Raw genomic sequence first — 10,326 nt, forward strand, 5'->3', positions numbered from 1 at the left:
AGTTTTCGACGAAAATACATACGTGACATGTTATGTTGCAACCGAACGTGAATTTCTCGCGGGAAATAGCCTGATATCGTTTATTTATGCGTCTCTCAAATACGAATTTTACTATACACTTCGTTTAAGACACGCCATTTTGCAAAACGATTATCGAAAGATTACTGCTTACATCGAGATCGAGAATAGATTCGCAGGAAGCTGGATGCCGCGATTTCTTCCCGCGCTTTACTTTCTTCCGAAGTTGTGATTGGTTGATTTCCTGCTGCCATATTCGGTTTCGCCGAGAATCGTGAACACGTACGCTGGAAGCAATGCGGGGTAATTATTTAATTTATTTCATAATATTATTTAACATATATCGTGAAAAGTTCTGAATATTCGGATTCTTCTGTTATCGTTTCATCGTATGTTAGCATTATCAGCTCTCGATATCGAATTGACAAACAGAATTTTTCTCATACAAAGTAAGTCACATTAAGTATATGTATATGTATAGTCGAAGCAATGCAATTAAAAATTTTTCCATTTTAATTGGTATTATTTATCACAGACATTTTACCGAGCATTCATTTTATAAATCTTATACATATATATATATATATATATAACCAATTTATAATATATATATGAATACACACACGCGCGCGCGCGCACACACACACAAACACACACACACACACAATATACACATATATATATATATATACAAACAATAGAAATACTTTCGTGTGCTATTATACGTAGTTCGATAGTTTACATTTCACGGGCCCCGTGTTGCACCTGCGTCGGTTTCGTTCCTGTTTCCAACGTATAAGTGTAGCGTCAGTGATTCGCGTGACGCGACGCAACCTTCAACGTTTGTTTTTCTCCGTTTATGCGTTGTGTGTTCGTTTGAATGAAAACGTCGCGAGTGTTGTAACAAAAACCACGGAAAACAGAAGAAGAATACGGGAGCAAAAGGAATTCCAGGCTACAGCAGAATGCCCATTGCCCAACAGGGTTTCGTTCCATGGTATTTCAACGAGGTAAGCTACCTCTTTTAGTACGCTTCAAGGCGCCTCTTTCCAACCAATTAATTTGCGTCCAACACCATTTTAACTTCGTATACTCAGAGAAAATATCGTTCTTTTGTATTTTCTAACTCTGATCTATGTATAAATTTACTGCGACGGGTCATTTCTACGGATTAACGTACCTTATAAAAACGTTGCGTGAAATGTTAATAATATATAAGTCTTGAAACATTTGTACTAATTTCATAGAGGAACGTAGTTGGTACCTTCCGGGTGGCATATTGTATGCTTGTTACATGAACTTTCCAAATATCTTACAGTTAAATGGTTGGATTGTTTACTAGAATAAGCAACACAACATTGTTTTTGATTTATTGTGAATGAATTTATAGAATCATATTATTTTACACATATACACTATCGCGCAAAAGTATCCCAACATTTGATTACTTTTGATATTATGTTATTTAATTGCACAATCAAATTGATAGTATGTACCGATATATAATGATTACGATCTGTATTATTATCTTATTCCTATGATGTGGTTTTAACATAGGTCGTAACAAAACGGTCAAAAAATTCTTTATTCTCAGACTCTGTAGCCTGTAAGAAACGAATTAATTAATTAAGAATCTCGTTGTAACCTACAGGTTCGGAAAAGGCTGATAGGCTTTGGTCTACGTGGTGGTTGGGAATTTTCATTCGTTTCGAGTTCGCTTAGCTGATAAATAGTGAATGTGCATTTCTTCCAAAATAAAGAAGAAAGCGAAGTCGATAGAAACGTGGGTCAAATTTGAAATCATTTCTCGATTATGTGGAGGTTGATTAAACGCGTTGGTGTATATAGTGATGAGACGAGTTGATATTTGGTGTAGTCAAATGTATTTAAAACTATCGGCAGTACTCTTCTAACGATCTCCCTCTAACGAATTTAAATTCGACTTCGGTTGACGGTTGCGCGTAGCGGCGATATTGTTCTGTCCGGAGTTCGTTTATTATCAAGTTTCGTACCTCGAGACGGTATCAATGCCCCGAGGCAAAACAACAACATGAGTTACTCTCGATTCGCATCGTCCTATGACTCATATGCCGCTACAATATGCAATCGAATAAAGTGATAAATAGCTTGCAGATGTTTACGCGTCTCTGAAAATGTTAAAAGATATAACACGTTTAACGCGAAGTATTCGTGATAATATTCGCTGCAATTTGAAATATCTGCGTGCAGTCTCGTAGGTTTTGAATAAAAATTTATCTTTTATCGAAAGATACATACATGTTTTGGCCTATATATAGCTTTGTACTCTTGTAACCTAAAAGAGAAGTCGAAAAAAAGTGATGTTAACTCTTGCAGTAAAAAATTCATTTATGTCAATACTACATTTAGAAATGCACCAAGAGAAGCAAGACAAATTATTGACGAAACACAGGATAGTCATTTCCGATCCAAAAGAAAAACGCAACTAAAATAATATGTAGATAGCTATTAAGGCAATAAATAATAAAGTCATTGAAATGATCCATCATTTCAAACTAATATCGCTTCTCTTTACTTCAGAACTGCTATAAACATTTTAAATATCATTTATGTCTTGGTTCCCTTGCGAAGTTCTCGAAGAATTCGTCAAATGATGTCATGAACAATATAAATAATCGTAAAAAATCTATATTTGTGTTTAAAAAATAGGCGAATAAAGAGAAATAGGATAATCGAGACCGGTGAAAAAGGATCAACCAAAATCCCGCATCTGATACAAGCGGAAGAGAAATCAATTTCTATCATGTCGCACGGCGAACAAGAACGCAAATACGGAATCTTTTGTATAATACTACTCCAAACTCTGTTGAGTCGCAGTAATAATAATAATCGGGTGTTGACTTCTGCTCGTTTTTACTTGAAGTTTGCTCGTTACCTCTTTGAAATTTGGTGGATCGTTTTCTGTCGAAACCCGTTCCATCTGACGTTAAAATCAATAAAAACAATATTACGATAAAGACTTTTATCTCCATTGTTGTCAACTTCCGTCAAGTCTTCGTTTTCTGCTCGCTGAATATAATACGGATTCCCAAAACTTTCTTCGTATGAAATTTTACTAATGTACATTTATCAAATATTGCACATTTTAAAATAGGTTATCATTATAAGATTAAAAAAAAATAGCTAAAAATATCTTGAAACAAAAGAAACCAATTTTGAAGTTTGTTAGCCCGGAAATGTCATGGTAGGAAGGTATACTTCGATATTACTTTTACTATCGATAGGCGTCGCCGTCGTTGCTGTTATCATATACGAGACACAACAAATCACGAAATTGACAAATCACCGGTGATCTCCTCGAGTCGCAGTTCGAACGTTTCACAAATAAGTTAAAGAATTAAACTTTAGATATAGTGGTAAAATTTATTGTATGAATCCAACAGAGTGACGGTTCAGGGTGTTATAACAAAGAGGTATAGAACGCTGATTTGGGAGACTTCTTGTACTGAGGTTTTAGTCCCTCTGAAGTTATCGTCGGGTGTATATCAGAGGCGCCTATCCGTTGCTATCTGGTTATTGTTTCGATAGCTGTGGCATGTAGGATGTTTTGTCTACTCTATTAGTGCTTCTAAGCGTGTGATACTGTCGACGATTCGCCTGTGCATGATTATACATTGAGTACACGGATAGCTTGAGTTGGAGTTTTGATGATTAGGATAATCGAAATAATTCATAGCCATGGTAATATTTTAACTAATTTATTTTGTTGTCTTTTATAGGCCACTGCAATGAGAAAAGAATTCCTGAAGCCAAAGAAAATGATACACCCAAATAGCAGAAAGTCTATCGCTATTACGAAAAAAGCCAAAAAGTAAATACAATTACTATTAAATTATGTGATTTTGTTATGTACATTTCATTTATTTTATATGATTATATAATACTTTTGTGTAATAAAGAAGGAAATGGACAATGTGTTTTGTTTCAGAATATCAAATAGACAGAAGGCAGAAATGTCCTGCTTGATAAAACAGAATTCAATAGGAGAGAAAATATCGTGGATCAGAAACAATATGATTCCAGGCGTGTGACCCTATACTCCAGAGATAACTGCAAGTTTGTTAGAAACGGAGGTAAAACAAAAATGTATACACATGATGATACAGAGATTGTACATTAAAGATGTGATTAGTTATAGTTCTATATTTGATCCAAAGGTATGTAGCAAGAAATGATGAAGAAATGGAAGAAATTACTATTAAAAGGTCTATAGGTAGCAACAGGAGTAGACAGCATGCTAGGAGGGAACATATAATTAGAGTAGAAAGAACTAGGAGAATATCATACACGTGGAATAGGTAAAGAATTACAGCCAAATTTATTTTCAATATATCCTGATGTACAAACCCTCCTTTATTTTTCAGAAATTTCTGATATTTTAAATGCAACTCAGTGTGAAATGTTATTGAATTGGAATAATGAATTACAGTGTGCGAATAATTTTAAATTTATAAGGTTTGGCGAGAAAGATTTAAAGAAAGTATTAGAGCTAAGAAAAAGAATGAAAATAAGCCATATTAGACTATCCAAATCTCTATTAGCTATGCCTGTAAACAAGAAGAATTTATTCAGCAAGCCAATTGATTTAGATGAAAATAGTGTAATGGAAATAGAATAAATTCTGTAGATATGTCTTTTTATCTTTCATCTCTATTTAAAAACAAGAAAACAGAAGAAAAGCGAACAGTTTCGTCCTTTTTTGTTTGCGAAATGCTAAAAACCGCATTTCGTCTTGCTCTTATCTCCCACGAGAAACAGTCACGTCACAAGATACAAGAGTACGATAGAAGAGAAAAGAAAATGTTCGATTGTGAAATATACAACAAAACTGAAACATGCAGATGAATCACGTGCACGTTATGAATATTCTGCATCGTTTCTCCGCCTTTCCTTCATTTTTTTCGCTAGCTGCTCCATTATTTAAGAACGAAGATATAGTAATTACTCTCAAAGTTGTACATTTCGAAATGGTAGGAAAATCAATAGTACAATGATAAATATACGATTTTAAAAGCTTTTTAGATTTCTTACATACTTAGCATTAATCAAATAGCTTAGTATATAAAAGAGTTTACTTATGTCGCATGTTATAAATGCAGCTGCGTTCGTTACAACAATTCCAATTCCAAGGAATTTCTCTCGAAGATCGCAGTGAAGAATTTGCTTTGTTAAATTATTACTGGTATACTTCGTCAACTTGTGGTATATCGATACAATTTGTCAACCATCACTTTTAATAGCTTCTCGCTAATAAAAACATTTCGTACCTATTTAATAAGAAGCAGTATATTCTTAATTATTTAGAAATTTAGTTAATGATGTTTAAAAATACGAATATGTTTAAAAATTATAATGTAAATATATATATTTCATTTCATGTTTTACTAATATATCTCTAATTTAGATTAAATATCTGAAACTTGAAAGAAACTTTTAAAACTTTCAATACATCGCATACGTTTCAAATTTAGTGCATAGTTACATATATATATACGATCGATCTTACTCGATCATCTTACTCGAAGAACAGGGTCTGCGTGTGGCGAGCTACGGGACAGGGACCGTTGGAATGTTTACTGTCGAGTGTTACAACTATTTCCTTCTTAAGGAGAGCTATAGAATTATTCCATGCCTTTGTTAGACAAAGCGTTCATCCTGTGACCGCGGCTACGTTCGGCGACTGACTGTCGCCTCGAGCCAAAGCTCATTATCACAACTCTCGAACAATTACAATCGGATTGAATAACTACAATTGTTCACTTACAGCTATAGTAGACTCTAGGTTACAATGTTGCGGGATTATCCAAAATTCCAAAGGCTCCGGTGTTCTTTCATCTCCGACAAATATATTATGGTATAGTTCCTATTTTCCGACCGCATGGAAGGCTAATAAAGATGGAAATATGGTCGAGAACTGGCGACCAATTACGATCGGCCCAATTCTAGGCCGCATTTTCTCATCAATCCTCGATGGGCGGCTAAGACGGGGTATAGATCAAAATATAAGGCTGTTGAGATATGTGTAATTTTCTGTGCTGGACTGAGTTAAGTAGTAGAAATACTTATATGTATATATCAGTGTGTGGAAGTATGTGTGTGTGCGCAGCGTCTCGAAACAAAGGAATGTAAACAGTCAGTCGGTTAAGAGTCGTCGATGAAGAGTCGGGTGTAGAAGGTTCTGAGACGCGTGCAAGTGTGAATCGATAAATATATATAGAATCGTTCATGTAATAAATATATCATTATTTTAGTAATAACTGTCAATATACATTTAATGTTCCTATAACATTATTTCGGCTTCAAAGATCCACAATTCTCAACAAAGGCACAAAGGATTTACATCCGAAAGTGGATGTAAAATCAATATTGACCTAATGAGCGCAGCCTTAAATTATAGTAAAAGAAATCGAAGGGGAATTTTCACAATATTGGACATCTCTAAGGCCTTCGATACTATACCCCATTCAGCTATAAAACCATGTCTGGCGAGAAAAGGCGTTCCGACCCCCATAATTGAAATTATAAATGAAATGTACAAAGGATGTAAAACTACGATCAAAACGAATAATAATATAGAGGTCGAGGTAGAAGTTCTCAGAGGAGTCAAGCAGGGTGATCCTTTATGACCGCTGCTATTTTACTTGTGTCTCGAACCGCTGCTTGAAGTAATCGAAAAGAATATCGGAGGCATTAATATAAATGAAGGGAACAAAGTCTCTGTGTTGGCCTTCGCAGACGATATCGTCTTGCTTGGTGAAAATACGAGGGCGGCACAAAGCCAGATAGACGAGCTTCAGAAATACCTGGAGAGGTCGGGGCATGAAAATATCAGCAGAGAAAAGTCAAATGTTCCAGGTAATAGCGAAAAAGACACCTGGTTTATTAAAGACCCGGCAATAAAAATTGGTAAATTAAGGATACCCGGAAGAATCCCAGAAAGAGCCTTCAGGTATTTGAGTGCTAAAGTTGCGAGTGGGGGAGGCATGAGGTAGATTTGTCCCATATCACGAATATACAATACAAGCAGGCGATAGAGAATCTGATTCGAAATTATAAGCCGCAGAAAACGCTCGAAGTAGGGGTTGAAATGAATCTAATATTACAAAATGATCTTCCCGATTATGAAAGACCGCGAAGGTTATCCCCGCAAGATGAGGTCGAAGTCAACGGTCAGATCAAAATGTGGCTGAATGACGGAATAATACGCCAGTCACATTCCGACTATGCAAGCCGGATCGCGTTGATTGAAAAAAAAGATGGTTCAACTAGAATTTGCGTCGACTATAGGCGACTGAATCGAAAGGTAGTGAAAGACAGATACCCGCTACCCTTGATCGACGATCAATTAGATTTGTCACAGGGATCGATAGTATTCAGTACGTTGGACCCCAAGAATAGATTCTTTCGTGTTCATGTCGGAGAAAGCAGCAGGAAATATACAGCATTTACAGTTCCTACAGTATGAATTTATTAGTGTGCCGTTCGGATTATGCAATTCACCAGCTGTTTTCCAGAAATTCATAAACGCAGTTTTCAAAGGATTGATCGTGACAGGGCATGTGCTGACATGGCAACCTGATGAAAAGCATCCTGTCTTCCTTGGAGCAGTGTGGGGATCACAGGGAAACAGGAAGAAGGAGAAGGAGAGAGCCTGTCGAGGTTAAAAAAAGGGCAGACAGGGCAGAGATGAAGAGAGAAGTGACGATAGCTAAGGGCGGATACCCAAAAAGAAAGATAGTATCGCCGGCTGAAATTATGAGAGTTGGGGAGTATAAGAGGCCCCGAAGAGGAGAGGTCACATACGCCGAGGCGTGTGGGAGGGAGAACAGAGCGATAAGGGGTGACTTCAGCGAGGACTCCGAAGGGTGGATGAGGGTAGAAAAAAGGAAGAGGAAGAGGAAAGCTTCCTTAGAGCAAGCTACCCCGATGGTGCGTCCGGGAAATAAACGGCAGGTTGGTGCCGAAGAGAGAGCGTACCAAGGAACAGGAGGAGGAAGGAAGCCATTCTAATTAAGGTGGAGGAAGGGAAGGTTGCGAATGGCTTCATGTTTATAAGAGGATAATGGAGGTGAGGAGTTCATTGGAGGGAGCCACGGGGGTCCGTAGGACGAGAGCGGGCCTAATTGAATTCGATAGGACGGTGGTGGTTAGCGAGGAGGCGGCCAAATTGAGAGCCGCCTTGAGTGATAGTACGAAGGTGGCCGCTCTGGTGAACAGGGCGACCCTACAAATAAGGAACATCGATCCCCTCACCAGCAAAGAAGAGCTGGTGGACGAGATCAGGTCGCAGTGGGCAATTGAGGAGAATGCGGATATAGAAGTCAAATCTATAAAAGCGGCACCATGGGGCACGCAAGAGGCGGTGGTGGTCCGCCCAGCGAGTGGAGTGCCTAGTGACGAGAGAGAGGAGGCTGAGAACGGGGTTAACGATAGCTTCTGTAAGGCAGTTAGCTAATATTCGGCGTTGTTATAGGTGCCACATGTTGGGGCATGTGGCGGCAGGGTGTACTGTTGCATGTCATGGCAGGGAGTTGTGTAGGAGGAGCGGCAGCGCTGAGCATATAATGAGAGATTGTGATAAAGAGCCGAGATGCGCAATGTGTCTGAAACATGGTGGCATAAATGCAAGGCATGTAACGGGTTCGTTGGCGTGCCCTATGGAGCGTTTAGGTGTTAGGAATAGACGGGGGCCCAGTTAGGGTTCTACAAATAAATCTAAATAGATGCAGGCTTGCGCAAGACCTAATGATGCAGTGCGTATGCGAAAGCAGGGTGGACATTGTGGTCATCTCCGAGCCCTATAGGCAGTTGCCATTTTGGTTTAATGACGAGGGTGGGGATGCATCGATATGGGTCACCCTGTTTAATGGAAAACATGCGGCAAGCGAGACCCTGATAAGAAATGTAGGGATTGTAGGGTTCAGGGTTTGTGACGTATTTTGCGTCAGTGGGTATTGTTCCTCTAATAAGAGTAAGGGCCAGTTCAACGATTATTTGAAGGAACTGGAAGGGATCATAAAGGAGGGGAGAAAAAGAGCACCGGCGATTATGGTTGCCGGTGACTTTAATGCAAAATCCTCGGTGGGGGGGGGGGGTCTAAGACGGACCGTAGGGGAACATGTCTGCTGGACGTTACAACGAGGAACGAGCTTATACCTATTAGGACGACGGGAAACTATTCCTTTCTGAGAAATGAAAGGACTAGTTTCCCGGATATACTTAGTGTTAATAGACGAATAAGGCTGAGTTGGAGGGGGAGTAGGGTCCTAGGTTGGTACTCAGCCTCTGACCATTTTTATATTGAGCATAAGTTTAGGGATAATATTAAGCGAGTGGAGGGTGGCGCCTTTAAATATTTGACAAAAGAGATGGATGTAGAGGGTTTTTTAAACAAATATGACGGAGTCTATGACGAAAATGGTTTTAAATTTGACGAGACGGCATGCGGCGAAGGGCTGCACATGAGTCTGGAGCATACGTGTGCCGTGGACTTGAAGAGGAGATACGCGGCGAGTGCGAAGAGGAGCGCCAACTATTGGTGGAGCGATGAGCTCGCTACGTTAAGGAGCGAATTCTAAGAGCTAGAAAAAGAGCCCAGCGAGCGGTGGCAGCCCGCAAGGATGATGCCGAGGTCCTGGTGGCCGAATTCAAGGATGCTAGGAGGCGGCTGAAAAGGGCGATCGGGCGTAGCAAGGAGGAGAGTTGGAAGAAGCGAACTGCACAGGAAGAGACATCGATCCTACCTGGCGAAGAAGGAGGGTTAGGCATCGAGGAAGTAGACATGAGGATGGCCGTTGGGAAATGCGATTCCAGGAAGGCGGCTGGAGTGGATGGGATTCCTGGCACTGTAGTGAGAATATTGGCGGAGCAAAAGCCTAGCGTTCTCCTGACAGTGCTCAACGGAATTAATACCTATGGAAAAATACCGGCGGTATGGAAATAGGCTAGGGTGGTACTAATACCCAAGCCTGGCAAAGATCCTGCGACGTCATCGGCGTATAGGCCGATTAGCATACTGTCGGCGTTGAGAAAGGTGTGGAAGCACACGCTGAAAATGCCCATCGAAAGGAGCGTTGGTCTGGATCCCTTTCATAGGGACCAGTATGGCTTTCTTCATAAAGGAGGGGGACTCTTGAAGCCCTGGATAGGACGGTCGCAGTTGCTGAAGAGTGCAGAAGGAAAGGCCTGGCGTGTGTTCTGGTCGCCCTTGATGTGAAGAACGCCTTCTACACTCTAAGGTGGGAGAGGATAATGGAGGAGGATCGAAGG

General features: G+C 39.6%; 1 protein-coding gene across 4 annotated transcripts; it reads left to right on the forward strand.

Annotated features, from left to right (window-relative positions):
• The first annotated feature begins 834 nt into the window (after positions 1-834).
• Positions 835-4,489, forward strand: LOC117239918 (translation machinery-associated protein 16 homolog). 4 transcript variants are annotated; one of them, XR_004494570.1, is made up of 5 exons: positions 845-1,028; positions 3,777-3,868; positions 3,986-4,130; positions 4,215-4,355; positions 4,451-4,489. XR_004494570.1 is itself a non-coding variant. In XM_033505755.1 (3 exons), the coding sequence occupies exons 1-3, from the start codon at positions 984-986 to the stop codon at positions 4,086-4,088; spliced, it is 240 nt and encodes a 79-aa protein (XP_033361646.1). In that variant the 5' UTR covers positions 835-983; the 3' UTR covers positions 4,089-4,111. The 4 variants fall into 4 exon arrangements, 1 of the variants encoding a protein (XP_033361646.1); XR_004494568.1 differs by having other exon boundaries at positions 864-1,028; positions 4,422-4,461; XR_004494569.1 differs by lacking the exon at positions 845-1,028 and adding an exon at positions 3,452-3,470 and having other exon boundaries at positions 4,422-4,461.
• The last annotated feature ends 5,837 nt before the right edge of the window (positions 4,490-10,326 follow it).

The sequence above is a fragment of the Bombus vosnesenskii genome, unplaced genomic scaffold (genome assembly GCF_011952255.1).
Source record: "Bombus vosnesenskii isolate JDL3184/JDL3185 unplaced genomic scaffold, Bvos_JDL3184-5_v1.1 scf7180000014483, whole genome shotgun sequence".
In the NCBI taxonomy this organism is placed as follows: domain Eukaryota; kingdom Metazoa; phylum Arthropoda; class Insecta; order Hymenoptera; family Apidae; genus Bombus; species Bombus vosnesenskii.

Bases quoted from the DNA above. Each gene is read 5' to 3' on its own strand.
- LOC117239918 (XM_033505755.1), top strand. From the start codon at position 984: ATGCCCATTGCCCAACAGGGTTTCGTTCCATGGTATTTCAACGAG. The intron at 1,029-3,776 runs GTAAGCTACCTC...TGTCTTTTATAG, and splicing joins TTCCATGGTATTTCAACGAG to GCCACTGCAATGAGAAAAGA. The intron at 3,869-3,985 runs GTAAATACAATT...GTTTTGTTTCAG, and splicing joins ATTACGAAAAAAGCCAAAAA to AATATCAAATAGACAGAAGG.